Source organism: Nyctereutes procyonoides, unplaced genomic scaffold (assembly GCF_905146905.1).
Source record: "Nyctereutes procyonoides isolate TBG_1078 unplaced genomic scaffold, NYPRO_anot_genome, whole genome shotgun sequence".
Classification (NCBI taxonomy): Eukaryota; Metazoa; Chordata; class Mammalia; order Carnivora; family Canidae; genus Nyctereutes; species Nyctereutes procyonoides.
Window position 1 is genome coordinate 32,486,707 of NW_026575133.1, and position 23,699 is coordinate 32,510,405.

Here is a 23,699-nt window from a genome sequence, read left to right on the forward strand (position 1 = left end):
TGCGACCATGTGTGTGTCCATGCTACTAGCATACCATGAGCAGAAGCACCAAGACACACATGGTCCAGAGACATAAGCAACTAAGTTGCCATTGTGATGAGGGTTCCAGAAAGAGTCAGCAGGCTTCCCTAGACAGTGGAAGCTTGGGCTCCAGGGCTGAGGGGTAGGAGGAGCTGTCCTGGCAGAGTATAGAGCATGGAGGAGGGCTTGAAACAGGAAGGATTATGACCAGTTTGAGGAACTAAGGCCTGGGTGATCAGACTATAGAAAGCAAAGAGGAGAATAGAGTGAGGATTTTGATCATTATCCTAAGGCCAGTTGGGAGTTCACCTGATGCATGTTAAGTAGGAAAATCACACAATCACGATTGTGCATAAAAAATTAAAGTTACCCTAGCTGCAATGTATGGAGGTGGGCTGGAATCATTTTGGGGACAAGATGTTCATTTGGAAAGTGCGTATTTTTAATTTTCTTAATATATTTTATTTTTATTTTTATTTTTATTTATGATAGTCACAGAGAGAGAGAGAGAGAGAGAGGCAGAGACATAGGCAGAGGGAGAAGCAGGCTCCATGCACCGGGAGCCCGATGTGGGATTTGATCCAGGGTCTCCAGGATCGCGCCCTGGGCCAGAGGCAGGCGCCAAACCGCTGCGCCACCCAGGGATCCCTATTTTTAATTTTCTTCGAAAGAATCCAGTAAGTACTTTGATGATTGTGTTACTGTGTTACAAAGACACTGGCCTGTCTTTGGTAGTCCTGGAGTGCTTTGACTTGCCTTGGCTCAGACTTGTGCGTGGTCCCTGGGGTGGCTGTTTCCTGCAGGAGTCACCGTGCTGAGAGTAAGCAGTCTCCTCCTGATGGCCCTTCCCGGTACTCAACTTTATCTGCAGGAGAGGGGAGCATGTTCTGTGATGGCCTTTAGGGACAAGAACTTCACATTTTCTAGGGTAGGGTAGGGAAGAGAGCATGGAATATTCTGTATGAATCAGATTTTCCTTGAAGAGTGGTTAAATCTCTGATGGGCTTTAACAACAGAAGTGAAACATGGTTTCCTAAGTTTTGAAGTCCACCGATGTTGGTCTGACAAAGACTTGTAGTTGGAGAATGGTGCAAACACTGATTTTCCTGGTCCTCTGTGGTCTTCCCTACCTTATGCGCATACGCTTAAGAGAAGTAGGCAAGAGAAATAAAGGCTCTTTTGCTTTAAGTGAAATGGGATTAAAAAGAGTGTTTTGTTGAACAATTCTTAGGTTTTTGTGTGCTTAGAAAAAAAACCCTGAAATAATCTGATCTACTTTCAGAATACAGTTGAGAAATGTTACAAGTTGAGGTCCCTTCCGGTGACTTGGTCCAAGTCTGCCTTTGGCTCAGGGCATGAACTCAGAGTCCCAGGATCGAGTCCCATATCGGGCTCCTTGCATGGAGCCTGCTTCTCCTGTCTCTGCCTCTCTCTCTCTCTCTCTCTGCCTCTCTGTGTCTCTCATGAATAAGTAAATAAAATTAAAAAAAAAAAAATCCCACCAGCAAAGTATGAGGTTCCAGGTTCTCTATGACCTTGCCAGCAGTTGTGGGTTTTGTTTTGTTTTGTTTTAGCCATTGTAATACAGACACCAGTGCTATCCCGTTGTGCTTTTGATTTGCATTTCCCTAGAGACTAATGATATCTCATCTTTACCTGTGCTCATTCAACATTCGTATAATCTCTTTGCAAGAAATGTCTATTTAAGTCCTTTGCCCATTTTTTAGTTGGCCCTTTTTTAAAAAAATTATTGAGTTCTTTATATATTCTGGATGCTAGACCCTTACTTGGTACACGATTTGCAAATATTTCTTCTCACTCTGCATTGTTTTTTCACTCTCAGTGAGTGTCCTTAGATGCACAAGAATTTTCAGTTTAGATGATATCCAGTTTATCTGTTTTTTTTTCTTCTGTCTGCAGTGCTTTTGGGTGTCTTATCTAAGAAACCATTGCCTAATCCAAGATCATAAAGATTTGCTCCTGTGTTCTTCTGAGAGTCTTATAGATTTAACTCATATATAGGTCTTAGACCCATTTTGAGTTAATTTGGTGTGTGGCATTAGGTAAGGGTCCAGTGACTTTCTTTTGCATGTAGATATTTAGTTGTCTTAAGCACCATTTGTTTAAAATGCTGTTTTCCCCCCTTGAGTTGTCTTGGCACTATTGTTGAAAATGAATTGGCCATAGATGCAAAGATATCTGTGTGGACTCTGAATTCCTTCGTCTGTATGTCTGTCTTTATGCCAGTACCACACTGTCTTAATTATTGTAGCTTTGCAGTAAATTTTGAGATCAAGAAGTGTGGGTCTTCCAACTTTGTGGTACTTTTTTTTTTCTTGGAGGAGAAGCTTTTTTTTTTTTTAAGATTTTATTTGTTTGACAGAGCGCATAAACAGGGGGAGTGGCAAGCACAGGGAGAGAGAAGCAGGCTCCCCGCTGAGCAGGGACGCCCCAGTGTCCATCCCAGGACCCTGATATCATGACCTGAACTGAAGGCAGACACTTAACCCTAGGTGAGCTACCTAAGTGCCCCAATTTTGCTCTTTTTAAAAATTCTTTTGGCTATTCTGGGTCCTTTATAATCCCACATGCATTTTAAGATTTAGTTTGTCAGTCTGCTGGGGGGTGGGAGAGTAGGGGAATACTGCTGGAGTTTTCTAGGGGTGTTGCCTATACTCTGTACGTCAGGTACTTCCATCTTCACATGAAGTCTTCTAGTCCATGAATGTAGTGTCTTTCCATTTATTTAGGTTTTCTTTAATTTCTTTAAACAATGTTTTTGCGATTCTTCATTTATAAATCTTGCAATCCTTTGGTTAAACTTCTAAGCACTTTAGGATGATACTGTAAATGGAATCATTTTCTTAATTTCATTTCTGGATTATTCATTGCTGGTGTATAGAAATACAGTTGATCTTTGTGTTTGTTCTTGTGTCCTCACAACACTTGTTTATTAGCTCTGATAGTTGTATGTAGGACTTTCTACATACAAAGTCATGCCATCTGCAAACAGAGAAAGTTTTGCTTATCCCTTTTCAATCTGGATGCCATTCATTTTCCTTTCCTAATTACTCTGGCTGGAACCTTCGGGAGAAAGCTTCCCAGAAATGTTCAGGGTAAACATCCTTGTCTTCCTGATCTTATGGGGAAAGCATCCACATTTTCACCATTAAGTGTGATGTTAGGGGATCCCTGGATGGCTCAGCGGTTTAGCGGGCGTGATCAGCCCAGGGCGTGATCCTGGGGTCCCAGGATCAAGTCCTGCATCAGGCTCCCTGCATGGAGCCTGCTTATCCCTCTGCCTGTCTCTGCCTCTCTCTCTCTCTCTCTCTCTCTCTCTCAAAGTGTGATGTTAGCTGTGGATTTTTTTTTTTTTGTAGGTGCTCTTTATCAAGTTGAAGAAGGTCCCTTCTGTTCTTAGTGTATGAGCGCTTTTATTATGATTGGGTGCTGGATTTTGTCAAGTGCTTTGTCTACAGATGAGATAACCATGTGATTTTTTTTTAATTCTATTAACATGGTATATTATTGTGTTGGTTTATTCTGAGATGTTAAACCATCCTTGTATTCATTCCTAAGATACAGTTATTCTTCCTTTTACTAAAATACTATTTATTCTGGTAGCAGAGAAAATGACTTTCAGTTGTCCTTTCTGATTTTTCCAGTTTATTTAGATAATCTGCCACAAACTGGTTTTTTTTAGTGATTAGAAAATGATACTCAGATCCTTCTGTTTTGTCATTTTATCCAGTCTACTCATAATTTGGAGAAACTGTTTTAGTTGCTTTTGAGATTATAGTGTGTCTGGTTTAGAACCCTACTAATCTCTTACAGGTTTTCCATTTTTTATGTTTGGTGAAGGCTTAATTCACTTCTATTAGTTCATGTCTGGTTTCTGAAAGAGAACTCTTGCCTTTGATGATCTGCTTTGAACAGATAGTTAAAAATGCCATATCTGTGTGTGTTTATATAGGTAAATATATACATTCATATATATACATGCACACTTATTTGTGTCTGCTAGTAGAAAATTTTTTATGTAAATGTGTAATTTACATTTCAGAGTGCTCTATCATTGTATTCACCATAATAAGTAGAAATTCTCTATCTGACATTCTCAGTAGACTTTTTGTCCTTGGAGAGTAGATAGTACTCATAAATCTGAATATAGTCAGTATTTTTTTAGTGTGATTTTCCCAAAGCTTTGTGTCACTGGATTAATTATCTGTGTTATAGTTGGGTGTTCCTATAATGTATACGCATGCCACTCAAACAGGTACTATGGAGCATAAGGTAAATAGTGTGGTCAATGCCCTTGATACACCTCTTACAGAGTTCAGAGATAGGGGAGAGAATGGGTTTGGTGACAGTAAGAAAGGACCTGGGTGGGTTGAAGCAGGTGATCTTGCTGAATAGTGGAGGCAGACACGCCTTAGAGTGAGCTTCAGAAAGGGTGGGAAGAAAGGAGGTGGAGACTGTGAGACCATAGCACTGTCCAGAGGATGAAGTGGAGGTCAGCTTTTTTTTTTCTTTAAGATGAGAGATTACAGCATGTCTATGTGAAATTAGGACTAATCTATCTGTTAGAGGGCGAAAATGGATGGTGTCAGAGCATGAAGGTTGTCTTCCGAGCCGAATCCTCGAAGAGCCCAGGTGGGGCAGGACCCTCCTGGTGGCACAACTATGTGAAGGACCTGTTCTGGGTGCTTCTGTTTTTGAGTGAAATAGGCAGAATCACTAACAGTGAGGCAGGGGACTGGTGCGCAGGAAGTGTAGGCAAGGATGAGGGGTGAAGAGGTGGTTGCCAGGCGGTCTGGGAGCACCTGTGGAGGGCCATGGAGACGGGAGAGCGAGAGCAGACCCCTCTTCTAGGGAAGGCTGCAGGACAGCTCCGTGATTGGAGGCCCAGGCGCGGGGGAGGGCGGGCTTTTGAGTCAGCCCCTGGGAAGCCCAGGATGAGAGCCTGGGAGAAGGTGGACACCAGTAAACAGGATGTAGGGGAGGTACGATGAGGTTGGCTGCCGATGAAAACACACAAGCATGGAGTGCACACTCCCGGGTGCCTGGGAGCCAGATCGGAAAAGCACCCACCTACCCTTGGCCGTACTTGCACTGTGGATTCAGTTCCCCTGCTTTTGGACTTGATATAAATGGGATCACACTGTAAGTGCTCCGTAGTATTTTCTTTGTGAGACTAATCTGTTTTGCTTGGTGTGGCCAAAGTCTGTCCGCTTTCATTGCTGTGTGGCGTCACCCTATGAATGCTCCACCATGTGTGCCTCTTTCTACTGGACACTCTGGTTGGTTGTTGTGTGAATGTGCCTCTGTAGGTGCTCTCGCACTAAGCGCCTGTGTTGCTGGCAGCTGTGTGTCTCGTGTGGGGTTTCTGGGTCCTTGATGTGTGGCTGCTGAGCCTTGGCAGACGCTGCCAAACAGTCTTCCAAGGGCTTGTGCAGTTTTTCTGCCACAAGCAGTGTGTGAGTTCCTGTTGTTCCCCATCCTGTGACACTTGGAACAGCAATTTGGGCGGGTGTGTGGTGGTTTTCACTTGCCTTGGCTGACCGCTGAAGAGGATGAGCACTGTTCGAGATCCTTACTAGCCTAGGATGGGGTGTTGATGAGACCTTAAGGGGGAAGAGAGGATTGGCTTTCATCGTGACCACTTTCTGGGACTTTTTCACGCAGTGCCAGCAGTGAGGTGAGAAGGTCAGGAAGGGGCCGGTGGTCTCAGGAAGAGCGTGCACAAGTCTGGGGCTCCCCCAAGTCCTGCTGGTGCTGTTGGGGTCAGCGGAGCTGCATTCCTTACCCAGGACAGACAGGTCTCTGGCCAGGAGGTTGCGTTTAAGTAATCCTCCACAACTTGAACTACCTGAAGAGAGGAGAGAAAAAATGAAATAGCTGGAAACTGTATCCTCCCTGTCATTGTTGTGGTTTCATTTTGTTTTGACAATGACTCAACCATTTGGGTAGTAAGTTCTGATTCTGTGTACTATTTGGTAAACGGAGGAGTGCTGACACTTGTGTATTGCTAGGCCATTAAGCAGGGTGATGGTCCGATTCATGCCTTTGAGAAGGTTCCTTCTCTGCCTTAGGCAGCTGGAGCTCCCACGGGCGTGGGAGGGAGTGGAGCAAGCTAGGCGGGAGGCTGCCTGGTAATTGAGCCTGAGATGACGGTCACTTTGGACACAGGGCAGTGGCAGTACAGATTGACAGACATGGAGGAAATGAAATGTTCACACTTGCATGTTTTGTTTTGAGAAGCTTAGAAGTTTGGGAAAGTACAAGACTAATCCAGCAAGCACCTGTGTACGCAGGCACACACCCGGACCCGCGGCTAGTGCTGGCCGCCTCCCCCGGCCCCGAGGCCTGACTCCGTGCCACCCCTTGCTCAGTCTGTGTCTCGGCCCCTGTCGTCCTGCTCCTGGCAGGACCCAAACCTGGTCTCCCCATCTGCCTGCCCGAGCGTTCCAGAAGCTCTGCTGAAGGGGCTCATTCATAGCGACTCCACTCACTGAGATGTCCGCCCGGGCGCCAGGACTCCGTGCTCTGTTCCCCAGGGTCCCGGCAGCCGCCCGCTTACAGCGGTCGCTGAGTCTGTCGCCGCACGTTGAGAATCAGCTGCTGCCCTCGGATCTCACCCGGGCACCGATACTGGGGCAGTCCTGCGTTTCCTTGATGAAATGACGAGCTGCCATCTGATGAGACCACTTGTGAACCCGGGTGCTCACCCGCCTCTCGTGCGCCCCGCCCTCCCCGACTGCCCCCGCCGCCCCCGCCACGCACCTTCCCAGGGTGGGGGCCCCGCTCCCCCATGTCGCCAGCCCCCCTAGGCCCCGCCAGGCTGCGGGCACGTGAACGTGGCTTCATGGTCTCCGCCTTGTTGACGACAGTCTCCCTCTGGGCCCCTTCCCCTCCACATGTCCTGTTCCTGCTCCTTCTGCCCTCCCGTGCCTCTCCCCACCTGCCCGTCCAGCCCAGAAGCTTCCTCGGGGCCCCCGACCGGGCCCCCTCCTGCTAACGGCTCTTTCCTGGGTTTATTTTGAACAGTAAGTACCGACTTCCTGTTATGGCAACTAATGATTTAGCTTTTTTGCTCACATCACCTTCTACCCACGTGCACCCCTGCCTTCCCTGCAAAAAAAAAAAGGAAAGAGAGAGTGAGAGCGTCCTGTGGGGCGTCTCCTGCTGACCGTGCGGATAGTGTCGGTCACTAACTGAAGAGGACGTTTTCTTTTCCACGCGGGCTTCATTTCCCAGAGCTAATGATTGCCTCGCAGGTCCACAGCCCGGTTCTGTGTCCACTGCGGTGTCGCCGCCCTGTGGGCCCCTCTAGCCCCCCTCTCCCCCAGTGACGACATCTCCCCGCGGGGCCTGCAGCTCTGCGGGGCCCCTGGCTCCAGTCCTGGGACTGTCCTCGCCAGTGTTGGGCTGTCACGTCCCCCATCTTCCTTTGCCTTGGTTTATTCTCATTTGCCAACTTGCATCTTCCAGTGGTTTCCTGAGAAGGGGGTTTGGTTGTGGTTTTTGCATGTTCCAGAACATCTTTACTCCTCTCTTAAACGCAATTGGAAATTTGGCTTTGCGTAGAATCATAGGTTGAAAATTATTTTTCGGGATCCCCGGGTGGCGCAGCGGTTTGGCGCCTGCCTGTGGCCCAGGGCGCGATCCTGGAGACCCGGGATCGAATCCCACGTCGGGCTCCCGGTGCATGGAGCCTGCTTCTCCCTCTGCCTGTGTCTCTGCCTCCCTCTCTCTCACTGTGTGACTATCATAAATAAATAAAAATTTAAAAAAAAGAAAATTATTTTTCTCAGAATTATTTTTTTAAAGATTGTATTTATTCATGACACAGAGAGAGAGACAGAGACACAGGCAGAGGGAGAAGCGGGCTGGACGCAAAGAGCCGGACGTGGGACTCGGTCCCGGGACTCCGGGAGCCGGAGCCGGAGCCGGACGCTCAACCGCTGAGCCACCCGGGAGCCCCTTTTCCTCAGAATCCCGAGGAAGGCTGGACTCCAGCCGCCATTCTCCTGCATCCCGTCTGATGCGCTCCGAGCCCTTTGGTGTGGGACCTGTTGGTTCTCCGTGGAGGATTTGAGAGCCTCCCTCTTGTCCTTGTGTCGCGGTTGTCCCGGGAGGCCGCCTGGGCAGGTCCGGCCCTGGGTCAGGCCCTGGGTCAGGCCCGCGCTCAGCGGCCCGCGTCGGCCGGGGCTCCCGTGCTCCTGCGCCGGGCGCTCGCCTCGTGGTCCTTGGATGTTTGCGTCATTTCCTTGTCTCTCGCCTTTCTGGAGCTTGTGACCTGGATGAGGCGCCACCTAACCTGACCCCCTGATTATCTTCTCTTTCCTCTCGTCCACCTCTTTGTGTTTTTGCTCTAAGAGGCGTTGAGTTTTAAATTTATTGCCACCGTCTGAATTTCAGAGCACACTTGCCTGTTTTCCCTTTCTCGGTAGTGGGTAGAGGGTAGAGGTAGTGGGTAGTGGGTAGAGGTAGTGGGTACAGGGTAGAGGTAGTGGGTAGAGGGTAGAGGTAGTGGGTAGAGGTAGTGGGTAGTGGGTAGAGGTAGTGGGTACAGGGTAGAGGTAGTGGGTAGAGGGTAGAGGTAGTGGGTAGAGGTAGTGGGTAGCAGGTAGAGGTAGTGGGTAGTGGGTAGCAGGTAGAGGGTAGAGGGTAGTGGGTAGAGGGTAGTGGGTAGAGGGTAGAGGTAGTGGGTAGTGGTTAGAGGTAGTGGGTAGAGGGTAGTAGGTAGAGGTAGTGGGTAGAGGGTAGTGGGTAGGAGTAGAGGGTAGTGGGTAGAGGTAGTGGGTAGAGGGTAGTGGGTAGAGGGTAGTGGGTAGAGGTAGTGGGTAGAGGGTAGTGGGTAGAGGGTAGAGGTAGTGGGTAGAGGGTAGAGGTAGTGAGTAGTGGGTAGAGGGTAGTGGGTAGAGGGTAGTGGCATGCCGCTCCCCCCGAAGCCCGCTGCACATGACGGCACCGTGCGCCCCAGCACGGGCCGGGTTTGCCGGGAGGCTCACCGGCTTCACGCGGGGCCGTGCTCGCTTAGAACAACATTAGCTCCCTGAGGACATGAACTGTCGTGTCTTTGACATTTTGGCGATGTGCTGTGCCTCTTCCCTCCAGCTTCCTTGTTCTGGTATTTTCTTTTCACCATCTGCAGAGCCTGAGCTGCTGGTTCATGTCTAAGATGCAGCCACTTTGGTGCCAACAGGCAGTTCCGTGAGCAGGTGGGCTTTTCACCTGGAGGGCTTCCCTTTGCTTGGTCATTTCTTTAGGGACCCCAAGGGTTTGAACCTTGAAGCCTTTTCTACCCAGATTTATGATTTTGGAGAGGAGGCCTGGAGGTGGTGGGAACTCGTCCCTCCTGGCAGCTGGCATTTGGGCAGCAGGAAGGGGAGGAGCCGCATGCTCTCACTTGATAGGATGGGGACAAGCTTAGGGACTCAGCAGTTCACCACATGGCCTCCTGCCATCTCCATGCCCAGCACCTGGTGTGGAGCGTGGCTGAGGCCCCCAGCAGATTTGAGACTTCGGCCCCCCCCCCCCCCCCCCGTGTGCACTGAGACTGTCACCTGCCACGCCTCCCGCCCCTTGCCGTCATCTGCGTGTCGAAGCCTGCCCACCATTGTCGCTTTGTAAATGGACACCTTTCCGGTTCTCTCCGGCACCTTTGTGGTGGTGGGAGGGAAAGGCCCGGGCCCGCAGTGGGCCACACCGGACAGAAAGTCAGAGCTGGGTTCTTAGGGCCGCCACACGTGCATCATGGTTTCTGAGTCCGACCTGAACGTTTCCTGAGTAAGTTCTGCGTCAGCCAGACGGTGCCCTCCCAGCAGAGTGCCTCGGCGCCGGGGAGCCTCGCTGCCCTGTGCAGAGACGCAGTGCCGTCACCCGTGGCCAGCGGCGCCCGAGCGGGCCCTGCGCAGGGGCCTCTAGCTGCCCAGAGCCACCATGCGGTGCGCGGCAGGTGTCAAGCCCCCTCGGCGCCCTCAGCACCACATTTACACTTTTAGCATCACACTAGTTTTGTAAAGTAATGGCCATCATATTAAATTTATGTTGATGACATACATTCTGTTTTGTAATGTTGTTAGTATTTAGTTTGTATATTTATTTTGACTTTAGAGCTCTTCTAAACTCCGCGGACAGCATTTTCTAATTTTAGATTCATACATATTTACGTAGCTTAATGAAAATAATTTCTCACCAGTGGCAGTCATGGAAGTTTCTCTTTTAAAAGATTTAGTCCATTTTAATTAAGTTTAAAAATCTCTGACAGAGCTAGAATGCCATTAATTATATAATATCGTACACCCCCTGGGTATGAATGACAGATTTAGTCCCATTTAGTCCAATACAGAATGTTTTAATTTCATTTAAGCAAATTGGGTTATTTTGAGGAAATTAATTTTAAAAGTGGCACTTCTAACAAGAAGCCTAGTCTCCTAGTCCTGTTTTTTGTTTCTTTAAAAAAAAGGAAGGAAAGACATCCCAGGCAAAAGAATTCAGTGTGTGTTTAAAGGTCGTGCACAGCGCAGGTGAGGTGAGAGCTTGTTTCTCAGGAAGTCCGGTATGAGCCATTTGGCTAAAATGTTTGTGCACACCTTTAAGATTTGTAGGACGTATGGCAGCTTTGGGGTGGGGGGGCGGGAGTTCTTCAAGCACTTTCAGTTGTGGGGTCTGTTTCTTAGTATTGGACACACTGGTCACAGTAGCTGTGCAGCAGTGTTGGTCTCTGAACACTCCCGCTGCCTCCGTGCAGAGCACTCACAGCTGGCCGGGCCCTTTGCACTGGTGTCCCAGCAGCAGGGGTGGGTTGGTGCTGACCCAGCTCATCCTCGTCCTCTCAGCAGCCAGAGAGGAGACTGTCCAGGGCAGCTGATGAAGGTGACAGGTCCCCGGGGTGGAGGAGCCTGCCGACAGCAGCCTAGACAGCAGCCTGTGCGGGACCAAGCCCAGGTCCTTGTCCTGAGTCAGTCCACGCGCAGCGCCCCCGTGTGGGAGGAAACTGTCTTTTTTATTTTTCTATCAAGAAATCACCAGGAGTGCATTTCATCAATTCATGAAATTCATGAAGTCGAATCTATCCCTCTAGGCCTTAGCCTTGGGACACCTAAGAACTTTTCTTTCCCCCCTTGCCTGTCTGTACCCTGTGGCTTTTACCCTTAATGAGCTGATGGCCAGGATCTTTGTGTGGATAATGTCAGAAATGTCAGGTGTCCAACCAGCAGTGTGACTAGGTAATGGTGTCATTCTCAATGGTAATGACTGTATCCAGTCAATGAAGGAGGTTTGTACTGTGTATAATGTTATTTTGTACAGAATCTAGCAAAAGTTACTGCAAAGGATATTAAAACATCGGTTAATGTCATGTAAGAATCAGATTTATAAGTTAATATTAGGCATGCCTGCATGCATCATAAAATGAGACAGCAGTCTTCTAGGACCAATATTTTTGGGTTTTTTTTTTCAATTGACTTTCTAAATTTTATTCTGTATTCTTATATAAAGGTAGTGCGGTCTAGATAAATCCTGGTGTCCTAGGGACCAAGTATTCAATCCACTCAGCAAAACCCATAAGCCCATATGTGCTCCTGGGCTCTGGGTGCCAGAACCACAATGGGCTGCTTGGGAATTACACATATCCCATGAAAATGTTGCTTTATCCAGGGAGAAAGTTTTATATGTGTCTTTCTTTTGAATCTTTTTTATTGACCTTTGATACTATTATTCCTTTCAAAATCCTGATCTGGTGAATTATTTCTGTATTTTATTGACAGCTGACATCATCTCAACTGTTGAATTTAATTACTCTGGAGACCTTCTTGCAACAGGAGACAAGGGCGGCAGAGTTGTTATTTTTCAGCGGGAACAAGAGGTCAGTGATTCACAGTCCACAAGCCAAATGAAATCCAGCCTTTCTCGTGTCACTTGGAAGGAAGGAAAGGAGCACAAGCACTTTATCTCAGTCTCTGACTTCACTTAGATTCAGTTACATCACATTAACTGTTAAGAAGCTTATCGCGGGGGTGAGCAAGGTTGTGTTTCGGCTCCCTGACATCCAACCACTGGGCCCCAACTGAGTCCCTTGTGCCCGTGTCTTCGGGGGGGCAGCGAGCAGGGAGTCCTTGCCCTACCCACAGGCTGTCGTGAGGACCAAATGCAGGATGTGGCGTGATGGAGTTCTGCCTCTATTTGCTTTCATCCTGTAAGTAATTAAAGTGGCTGTTGGTGAAAATCACTTCAGCCTGTGAAGGTGCTGGCTCCCAGTCCTTGTCCAGCTGTGCAGTGTGCTCCGAATGGCTCCTGCCGCACTAGCTGCAGGGAAGATTCTGTGTGTCCTGGGGGCCATGAATTCTCTCTCCCTCCTCAGAGGTGAGCGACCCAGCTGCTGCCCTGCCCCTTGAGGGCCCCACCGTCCTTGCTGGGAGGAAGGGAGGACCCCAAAGATGAATTGCCCTCATGAGCAGTTTTTTTCGGTCACTCCCCCTTTTGGGGGGCAAAGGGCAGAGAAGTCCTCTTTTTCAGAATGGGGCGGAGAACCAGGTCTTGCCGGCACCGCCTCCCCTTTCTGGGGAGCCTCATCAGAGTTCGTGATGAGTGCTGATGAAGGAAGCAAGATCACTTGCTGCTCTGCTGGGCTGCTGTGCACATGTTTCCAGGCGAGGACCACGGTGCAGCCAGGCCTGGGTTTCTGTCAAGATCTGTCTCTTTCCCTCACAGCTTCACACATGAGTCCATTGTCTCTGTCCAGGCAGGTCTTGGGCAGTTACTTTCTCATCTCCAGATTCTAGTCTCTTATTTTTGTGGTAAAACTGATATGGCAGCTGGTGGGCCTCTGCTTCCTTCCAGTAGATGTGCAAGGCAGCGAATGCCGGCCCTGCCACCAGAGAGGGGGTGCCTAGGGGCATCTACGGGAGAGTGAGCCCTGGGCGCCCCCGCGGTAGGAGTGGAGGGTTGCTCTGGTAAATGGGAAGAGATTTATGGGATGCCAGCATCGTTATTAAAATAGACCTGTTGCAGCTCTAATTTGGATACATCCATGTAGATTTAAAGACCTTTTTAATCCTATTTTTTCTGGTTTGCGATGGTGGAATTCTTTTATGGAGATAGTCTCTCTAGATCTTCATAGATGGTTTGATAAGTTTATAATTTTGCATTCTTTCCCCAGAGGTAGATTATTAGATGGTGCTGTTTTAAAAGAACTATGTATTTTATCCCTTTCAGCATCAGTGGAGTTTATTACTTTTAGCAGAAGGATTATTTAACAGATTACTGAGTCATAGCTGTCGTAAATTTAAGAGTTCACTTTTAGCTCCTTAAAGTTCACCGTTTTAATGATATCCTTATAGAAAATGAAATTCTCCTCATTTTTGTGAGTCACTAAACCTAAAAGATACTGCCTTCAAATGTGAAATAGATTATAATTAAACTTAAGCATCTTGTTACAAAATATGTTGAGCATTACAGTTTTGAGAACCTGTAGCATGACGTGTTTTGTTCAGATGTATTCGATCATGATTAATAATGTGAGAGAGCACAGTTATACAGCAGGGGGTTGTTAACATTGTTTAAATTTGATAATCCTGGCCATCTGCAACTTCATAAACCCTGGGCAACTGTTTTCCCCCGTGTTTTTCTTCATGTTTTGGTTTACATAGAGCCTTCATGTTCCATCTATTTTGAAACTATTCCGGTGGTTGTCATATGTAACCCTCACTGTGACTTGGATTTTTCCAGTGCCGTCAGGTACGCGGCCACCGCCCTCCCTGCAGAGCGCTGGGGCTCAGGCCTGCGCGAGGCACACAGGGTGAGGATGCTGCAGGGCTGCGCTTGACGGCCGACGGGGGCCTGGGTGTCAAGCCTGGGGGTTGGGGCCAGAGGGAGCTGTCGAGAGTTCAGTATGTGCACCAACGTGCCGTAGGGAACAAAGGCAGCGGGTTGATTTTTGAGCTTTTTTTCTTTTTAGAGCAGCGCCATCCATTTCAAGAAACCAACGTGTCAGTGTAAGGTGAGCAGTTTAGGGAGGGGGCTCAGCTCTGCAGCTCACTCTGCAAACTATTCTATTTGAGTAGTTCCTCTAGTGACACCAGCACTCCGTGTGTCTGAAAACCAGATGCACCTTCCATCATCTTCCTGTCCTGCTTGTCAATCCTGTTCCCAGCAACTCAGGCTGGCAGCCTCATGGCTCTGGCTCTGCCCTCCCCGGGACCCACCCGCTGCAGGCAGGCACGTCTGTCTCGAGGCCCCTCCTCTCGCCTTTTCTGTACCTAACTCCTCCCTGGACAGAGCATGGACACCAGTCCCTGCCAGTGGGTCCTCGAAGGCCGATGTGGGGTCTCACCTATTAGACAGAGGCTTTAGGTGTGGGGGTCGGTGTGGCTCCTAACAGGAAGATGGGCCTGCAGTGCGAGAAGCGTCTGCCCCGGGCTCCCGTTCCTGGAGAGCGTGCCCGGGAGGATGGGCAGCACGTGCATGTGGGCACCTCGTAGAGCTGTTCCTATTCTGTTTTCTCAGAGTTCATTATAGTCTTGAGGTGTGGGACTCAGTGATTCCACAGATTTTTTTTTTTTTTTTTAAGATTTCCATTTCCTTTTTCTCATTGGAAAACTAGAAGCATCTGCTGGTATTCTCCTTACTTGTAGAGAGGGGTGCGGGCCTGAAGAGTTTATACACCTCACACACCCGCTCATGGAAACCATGTCCTAGATCCTGGAGTCCATGCCTGGTTTCCAGGAGAGTCCAGCACACAAAAAAGCCATGCAGATTCATAATATGCGATCCTAATTCAGAAATATAAAGAAATCTAGACATAAGGGTTCCTCCGTTTCACTTGATTTCTTTGACACACAGCCTAAAGTGTTAAAATATGTGATTTTAGGTGCTGACTATATACCAAGAATCAAAATCTTGGTATCCTTGGTTTTTAATTATGTAGTATTTTTACTGTTTCATAGAAAATGTCATTCTGGATAACAGATGATTTCAAATTAATACAATTACGTTTATGAACCCACCACCCAGGTATTATTCTTTCCTAAAAGAAAAGCAAGCCCTCGGCTCCTGTTATGCTCTCCCCATCTTGTCCAGCTTTGTTCCCAGATCTTACCTCCTCCTTACTCTGCCTTCCCAGAGTGGGTTATTATTGAAGACAATATGCATCTCCCCAAGGGTGTTCTACTTTTACTGTAATGTGTAGAAAAGTTTTATGTGTGTGAAAAAGTGCCATCACAGATGTCCTCTGCTGGGCTGGTCACCGCATGGGTGACTGTACCCCGGGGCGGGGGTGGGGTGGGTGGGTACAAGTGTGTGGGTACAGCCAACACACTTGTACCCCGGCTGTGCGCCACACTGCACATGCTGCCCCCTGTGGGCCCACCAGCCTCTCCAGAAAAAGTGTAAGCGTGCAGGAGCCTCAACTGGCTCCTGCGCAGGCCCTGCTCCAGAGCGCGTGCAGGGGAGCAGGACAGAAGGTCTGGGAAAGCCTCTGTTATGGAGTGTCGGAGTGTCGCCTGTCAGTTCTTGACCAGGGTTTTCCTGAACTTTAAAAAATGTGTGTGATCATTTTATATTCAGATCGATGGGACTGAACTTTTCTCCGCACTGTGCTTTGTTCATTAACACAGCTCATGTTTCCTTGCAGAATAAAAGCCGCCCTCACTCTAGGGGAGAATATAATGTTTACAGTACCTTTCAAAGTCATGAACCAGAGTTTGACTATTTGAAAAGTCTAGAAATTGAGGAAAAAATTAATAAAATTAGGTGGTTACCACAACAGAATGCTGCTCATTTTCTACTCTCTACAAATGGTAAGAGCTTTTTTTTTTTTTTTTAAGTGGTTGTTTGACTTAGGATTTTATTTTTAATTTGCTGAGTGTAGCAAATTTTTACATTACTTTTTATTTTCTGCTTTAAACTCTGGGGAAATTATTAGCTAGATAGCAGGTGATAGGCTAAAAACTTAAAGTATATAGAAGTGAGCACGCGCATACACTCCCCGTGTGGCATTGCTCTACGGCACATGCTTCCACGTCTTTACTTAATACGCTGACAAAATCCAGGTTTATCTCTAACTAGAAATTAATGTTCAAAGTCTCATAGCTTACAAATCAACATAGAACCACGTAGTTTTTCTGCTGTAATACTGGACTAATAGTGGTGCGTGAATCAGTTTTTCTTTTAATATGGAAACTAAGGTTTTTATTTTCAGATAAAACTATTAAGTTATGGAAAATAAGTGAACGGGACAAAAGAGCAGAAGGTTATAACTTGAAAGATGAAGATGGACGGCTTCGAGACCCATTTCGAATTACAGCACTGCGGGTACACACTGCCTTTCCTCAAACTACCCAGTTCTCTTCCTAGTGTGTCGGGGACAGCGCCTAATCAGCTGGTAGAGAAGGCGGCCAGTAGGACTGCTGCGACACCTGCCTTCTCGTTCGTGGAAGCTGCTTGTAATCCTAGTCGTCAGTTTATATGTGTGTTAAAATTGGGATTCCTCGTATTTCACATAAGCTGGAAGTCACACGGTATCTTCAGAAAATCTAGTGATCCTAAAGACTCCGATCTAATCCTACAGCAGAAAACTCTCTCAGTGTGTGAGCTGCCTCACACTGCAGAGGTTGTAAGTAGCACATAGGTGGCGGTGCAGTGCACATGGGACTCAGAGCGGTGTCCTGAAGGAAGCCTTGTGGGCTGTGGATGCAAGACGAGGCGTGCACGGCCAGCGTTCCCATTAGCCGGTGTACTGTTAGCTGAGGCACACACTGAGCTTTCAGAATTCTTTGCCTGACCATAGTATCATCATTTCTTATTCTAATTGTTAAATTTTTTTAATGCTTTTTTTTAAGGTTTTTATTTATTTATTTGAGAGGGAGCACGAGTGGGGGGAGGGAGATCAAGATAGAAGAGCACAAGCAGGGAGGAAAGCGAGAAGCAGACTCCCTGCTTAGCTGGGAGCCCAGCACGGGGCTCGATCCCAGGACCCTGGATTCACCACCCAAGCCAAAGGCAGCCACTCAACCAGCAGAGCCACTTAGGTCCCCCTGATTGTTAAATTTTTAAGTATCCTTCATTCCCTTTTTGGTATCGCTGGGCACCCTTCGAAATGACCATTTTCCTAAGTTCTGATACCTAGATTTTGTCCACATTTTAACATCTGTGAAATTGAGTAAAAGGAATTGAGTCAGGTCCATTGTCTTGTGATTGGCCCAGTGGTGCGCACCCTGGAGGGTGTGTGACATTGGATGGGCTCTGGGGAAAGAGGTGGAGCACCAGGACGCACCGTGCGCACAGGCAGTAGCGGGGGGACCAACGCTGGAAGTAGTTCGACATGGTCCCTAAAACCATCACCTGCTACATTTGAAGTCTGTTGGTTGGCCTATTTGTTTTTTAACAAAGTTTACGTTGTTGAATATTGTTTATCAAGTGAAGACCTACGTAGCGAACACATTGCAGATTAGTGGTGAGGTGCCACAGGGAGGGACACCACATTGCAGGGACGCTTCCCTGCTCCACACCCCACCATAGCGACACTGGGGGCAGAGTGCATGTGGCCTGTCTCAGGTCTGTCCCTCAGGCTCTCGGTGCTCGGGGCACCACGGTGCTGGGTGGTAGGCGCAGAGGACAGAGCCCCAGCCCAGCAGTGGAGGCAGTGCTACCCATGGTTGGGAAGACAGCAGCGTGGCCAAGAAGAGCAGGATGGCTCATAGACTTAGGTCCAGAGTGTTGCCATTCGTCCAGAGGGTTGACACGGAGAAGCAATGTAATTGACTCAGGTCGAGTTTATAAAACCCTGATGTGAACCAAGATGTTTTGATGTAATCGTGGGCGGGTTTTGTGCCCCCGTGCCCCTGCTTTCACATCCATGTGGCTGTAATAAAGCACTGTGAGTGACAGCACTGGGGTGACAGCTGCCAACATGTGAAACTCTGTGACAGAACAGAAAAGGCACTGGGTGCCCTGGGGACTGTCCTTCCTCTGCCCTGGTCTCCTGTCTGTCACAGCCTCCCGCCGAGCACCCTTTCCCTGAGCTCAGCCCACTTGGCCACACCAGACGCTTGCATGCCTCTGCTAGAAGAACCAGGGGTCTTACTGGGCCCAGTGCTGGTTTTCTTCAGAAGCACTTTTATACATTCACCCAGACATACTTGGTCTAATAGGCAAAAGTGTCATTTCATCAGAAATGGCTATTAACACATTGTGGTTTCAGAGTCACAGGCTGTAAATTGACCTTTGTGACTTTAGGCCCATATTTGATTTAATTGACTCTCTGAAAGCTAAAAAAAAAAAGGACTGCTTGTCTAAACTTAGTTCGGTAGGAGTCAACTATTGCTCTTTTGAAATTTTCCTCTTAAATTTTTAGTGCCAGAAAAGGGACTTGGTTAGAAGGAGCAGCCTTTCTGTCCTAGCATGAGAGTTGCCATGTGCTTTGATCACTTAGGGACTCGTCAGAGGGCGGTGGCGGCCTGCCCTTTGCCTGCAGAACAGACCTGTCCTCCAGAAAATGCTACTATGGTGTCGGCACCTAGCTGGTTGAAAGTGAAGGAAATATTAATGTAGGTTTCCCCAAGCTCATTTTTGCAGACTTTTGGGCAGAGCAGATGATGTGAGAGCTTTCCTCTAGACTTTCCAGGTGCTCCCTTTGGCTTTTAATTAGAAAGATAAGTTACTACTGTTAATTTTTTTATTTTGCTTTTAAACTTCTACCTTCTTTCCCACTAGATGTCAGTGACATTGGGACTTTTTTCCTTTCCTCACATGTGGGCACGATCACCCATAATGGCGCCCTGCCTCTTGTGTTGGCATTTGTGCGCTCACACCAACCCCTTCCTCTCATCTGTTGCCTGGCTAACTCCACTCTTTACCTGTTGGCATAGGTGTCCTATTCCCTGACCACAGCACAGCACAGAGATGGGTTTTTGTGCCCCTTAAAAAAAAAAAAAAAAAAAAAAAACTTTTATTAGAGTATGTTATACATACGAGAAACTGTAGCTGCCATAGAGGCAAACTGCTCCATGAGTGTTCACAGGCTGACCTGCCCAGGTAGCCAGCACCAGATCGAGCATGGCACCTCCTCAGCTCTCTGAGGGCCCTTCTGTGTGCTCTCCCATCCCTGCACCCCTCCCCGGCACAGGGTGTGTGCACCGAGCAGCAGGGCACCAGGGCAGTGAAGAGGCCCAGGCCCCTGGCTGCCACTCTTCAGGGCAGCGAGTGCAAGGACAGAGGGGTTGGTCCTTGACTGGGTCTCTCCACCTACACTTTACTGCCAGACAGTTCACTGTGGCTCCAGGGACGGGCAGGCAAGCGAAGCCACGCCGTTAGGCACCCATGCCCTGCAGGCAGTTTGTTTGGGAGCCAGTTTAATCTGCTGTGGTGCTGGCCGCAGGAGGGACAAGACCCTGCCCACGGCCTGTCTCCATAGCTCTGTCCGCTGGTCACTTAGGGTGACCTACAAAACTCACAGCTCTCAGGGAAAATAGTTGTGTTCCTTTTTGTTTTCTACTGTAAGTACTGTAATATTATGCTGCGGTGATCTTTGTTTTGAATTCCTATTTCCTTCCATTTCTAGGTCCCAATATTGAAGCCTATGGATCTTATGGTAGAAGCAAGTCCACGACGAATTTTTGCAAATGCTCACACATATCATATAAATTCCATTTCAGTAAATAGTGATCATGAAACGTATCTTTCTGCAGATGACCTGAGAATTAATCTATGGCATTTAGAAATCACAGATAGAAGTTTTAGTATCCTTCCTCAGATGGCCGTCTTGGCATTTGTCATAGGTTTGTTTTTCAGGGAAGTTCTCTGTGCGTGTCTGCTCCTGCATTACAGTCTGCTCTCATAAATGTGGCCTGCTGCCTGTGGTGTAAGGTCTCTGATTTAACGTGTCCCTAAAAATGGGAACTGCTTTCTACCCTTCGGGAAGGTTCTCTACAGAATGAGAATGACCTCAAGTCCATTGCCCTCCTGGGCTCCTGAAAGGCGATTTAAATAGTGTGTATGGAGGTTCTGTTAGCCTGGTCCCTCCCGCCCCACCCCGATCTGCTAGTGGAGAATAGAAGACACTGGCTTTGGGTAGACTGGTGGCTAGTCATCCAGGCCGAGGAGTGACCGACCGCGTAAGCATTCTGTGTCAGAAGACAAGCTGTTGAAGGAATAGACATTCAGGTCTTTTGGGAAGGCTGCAGTGATGCTGTTACTGTTCCAGTGAAAATCTACATACTACTGGTAGTCACCCATCTTAAAAGTTGTGGATTTCTCCAGAAATGAGAGTCCTGTCATTTGTGCACATCAAGGGGCATCATCAGAATTTCTCATGTTTGGGAGCATTGTCAGGCTGTCCAGAGGGGCTGCAGTCGAGATGGGGTTTGGCATGTGTGTGCTCCCTTGCACTCGAGGAAATCCATGCAAGTTCTACGTTTCACACTTGATTTTTATTATCTGTTGTCCTTTTACTTGATTTGGTTATGAATTTCATTAGTTTGCGAAGAAAGTGCACAACAGTACAGTCATTTGTGTGGTGCCGGCAGCTAGCGGAAGCCGGACCCCGCACGCTGGCGGCCAAGGTGCTGGGGAGCTGACGCCTGCTGTGTCTCTTCTTTCTGCAGCTTTGCAGGACTTCTCGTCTTTCAGGGTTCATGCGTGTGGGCCCTGCTTTCTCTTTATTCTCCTTAAATTCTTATATTTTAAATCATTCTTCTCTTAATACATGACCATTTTGAACAGAATTCAGATAATTCAAGGGAAGTTCTTCCCCCTTAATCCCCCCCTTCAAAGGTTTAACTGTTGTAGGCAGTTGATGTGTACCTTTCCAACATTTTTATGTTTGTGAAAGGAAGTTTTTGTTTAAGAATGACAGGGCTCATCCTCTACTCAGTGGTAATGAAGTTCCAAGCGCTCGGGAGCGTCAGAGGCCCCGAGTTCAGCTTGATTGTTGTGCCCAAGATTGCGAATCCGAGAAACCACCGAGGAGCCAACACCGATGCAAGCGCACGAGGGTTTATTAGCAAGCTCGAGCTTGCGTCCAAGTGTGCCCGACACAGCGGAGCAGGGACTTGGACCTCGAAGTGGGTTACAGCTGGGTTTTTTATAGGCTGGTCTAGGGGATTTTCAGAAGGGGTGGAAGAATTTCTCCAAGTTCTGTTTACATTCTGATGCGGGGCTTTCAAGGGCATTGAGCTCTGTTCTCATTCTAAGATGAGACTTTCTACCATGGGCTGGGCTCTGTTGTCTTTCTGATAAGGGATTACCTGCCGAGGACATTGAGGACATTCTGCAGTTTTTCCCATAAAGTTCAGCTCTTATTCACAGGGGCCTAAGATGGCTGTGCTTGTGCTAATGCTAAACTTTAGGTGGGATGGTCTTAATTTTTCTTGGCCTCCACGTGATGACCTTAATTAGCATTAGGTCACTCTGTCTGCCCAGGCCTTTCTCCTCCTCTGTTAACCCGCGCTCCTGGGGTGCTGCCTGCGGGTGTGTGGAACCTGAGAGCTGTCAGCACAGGGCCCGTGCATGGCAGGAAGCCCCTGCCGTCAGCCTCATCTTTGTCGTGATGCATCAGAGCTCTCTTTCCCTGTCGGTGATGCAGGTTTGTGCTGCAGGATGTGTTGTAAACGCTGCGAGCTGTAGACCGTTTCCGGTTCCTCAGCGTTGTGGCAAGTGGCTCTGCTCCCACGCCTGTGCACTCACACCTGCGAGCCTCGGTCCGTAGGACAGGAGCTGCCTAGCAGGGCTGCGAGTTGGACACTTTGTGCGGGCTTGGAGACAGGGCTGCTCCACCACCCCTGAGTGTTTGTTTTAGGTCCAGAACACTGGGTCTTTTGAAAACAACTTTGCACATCAGTAAAGCCAAAATAAGACCATTTTTAATTTCTTTGATAATAGGTAAGTCAGAGTATCTTCTGTTAATTTACTGCCCATTAATGTGAATTTTTTTCTTGTCCTTCGTGATTTTTCTCCTGTGGGAAGCTCATCTTTTTCCCTTCATGATTTGTGAGGACTCTAATTCATAAGTGGTATAAAAGTGTGCCCCACGATCATGTTTCAGGTGACCTTCCTTGTGACCCAGGTTATGAAACACATATACTTTCATATACTTACTTCTATCCATTCATGCTGTTACTTTAAAAATCCTTCTGATCTGCTCACATGAGAGCCCTGGTCCTGCCGTGCCCCATACCTCTGCACCTGTCTGCACACCGACAGCCATCTCCTCAACGCACTTGGGGCTTCTTGCCTACTGGTTAACCTTGCACATCATGCCCTGTGTGAGCAGAGCACTCTCGGGCTATCGAGGTGTGTCCCCAGCAGCCTGTGTGGCTTCTCCACAGGGCTGGTGCTGACCGCTCCTCCCTGAACCTGCTGGGAGCGCTGCTCTGGTGCTGAAGGTCCCATAAACTTCTCCGGACTCCAGCAGGCCCCCCAGGGCCACTGCCTGTGCTCCAGTGTCCAGGGACGAGCTGTGGTGTCAGCTTTCTTACCTGTGTCAGTTGGTTCCATCGTGGCCCAAAGCCAAACTCTATCCTTTCCTTGTTTTTTTTTTTTTTTTTTTAGTTGAGCAATTTCTATATTTGGGAAGCTACAACGGTAACACTGTTCTTTCTTTTTTTTTTTTTCTTTTTAAAGATTTTATTTATTCATTCATGGGAGACACAGAGAGAGAGAGAAGCAGAGATACAGACAGAGAGAGAGAGGCAGGTTCCATGCAGGGAGCCCGATGTGGGACTTGATCCTGGGTCTCCAGGATCACTCCCCGGGCCAAAGGCAGGTGCCAAACTGCTGAGCCACCCAGGGATCCCCCGTAAACACTGTTCTAACTGCTTAGAATGAGCTCTTGATGGCAGATCCAGAAAAGATTCTTGAAAAAGCAGCATCTTGGAATTTGGCAGTTCTCTTCTGTGTAATTTATGGATAGAAGTACGGAATTTTTGTGCAAATGTGGATGCTTGCTTCTTTTTCTTATTCACATCATTAAGCATGTGTGATCTTGCTGTGGACGTCTTCCCATGGAAGGTTAGTGCTAGCAGCAGGATGCATGTGTGCGTGGGTCCGGGCCCGGTGAGGCACATGGCAGGAGTTGGAGCGGTGACCCGGGTGCTCTGACTGGCATGCTCCTCTGCATATGGTCTGGAGGATCACCTCCTGTACGTGTCTGCCCTTCACCCTCACCATGGGCTGTTTCTCACCTGCTCTTTGCTTGAATGTGGACCAACACCCTCCCAGCGCTCTGCCTTAACCGTGCGCCTCCAGACATCGTAGACATCAAGCCTGTGAACATGGAGGAGCTGACGGAGGTGATCACAGCGGCCGAGTTCCACCCGCACCAGTGCAACGTGTTTGTCTACAGCAGCAGCAAAGGGACCATCAGACTGTGTGACATGCGCTCCTCGGCCCTGTGTGACAGACACGCGAAGTGTAAGTGCCCGGAAGGTTCAAAATATCGGTGTTAATCCTCCGTTTTCCAGGCACAAGACCATTTCCCGAGACTTACCGTGTCCTTTGGTCTCCTTAGCCCTGTGCAAGCGTAGGACCTGCTTTTGATCATAAGTCCCAGGGTGGCTCTTTGGTGGGCCTTGGCGGCACCACGCGGACTCCCCGGTAGGTGTCCCGTGGCGGGGCAGCCCGTAGTGTTACTCTGCCCAGAATCTCAGGGCTTCGTCAGAGGGCTCCCCGGCGGCGTC

The 23,699-nt window shown here is 48.4% G+C and overlaps 1 protein-coding gene across 3 annotated transcripts in view; it reads left to right on the plus strand.

The window, feature by feature from the left end:
- Positions 1 to 23,699, plus strand: part of PPP2R2D (protein phosphatase 2 regulatory subunit Bdelta) — a 45,844-nt gene that overhangs the window by 17,967 nt on the left and 4,178 nt on the right. Inside the window, exons 1-6 of one of the 3 annotated variants that reach the window (XM_055346307.1) lie at positions 5,157 to 5,184; positions 11,796 to 11,893; positions 15,659 to 15,824; positions 16,226 to 16,338; positions 19,586 to 19,763; positions 23,269 to 23,433. In XM_055346307.1, coding sequence (XP_055202282.1) covers positions 5,172 to 5,184; positions 11,796 to 11,893; positions 15,659 to 15,824; positions 16,226 to 16,338; positions 19,586 to 19,763; positions 23,269 to 23,433 — 733 coding nt within the window. In that variant the 5' untranslated portion in view covers positions 5,157 to 5,171. Of the gene's footprint in view, positions 1 to 5,156; positions 5,185 to 11,795; positions 11,894 to 13,755; positions 13,826 to 15,658; positions 15,825 to 16,225; positions 16,339 to 19,585; positions 19,764 to 23,268; positions 23,434 to 23,699 lie in introns of those variants that run through there. The other 2 variants (XM_055346308.1, XM_055346306.1) reach the window with 2 other exon arrangements.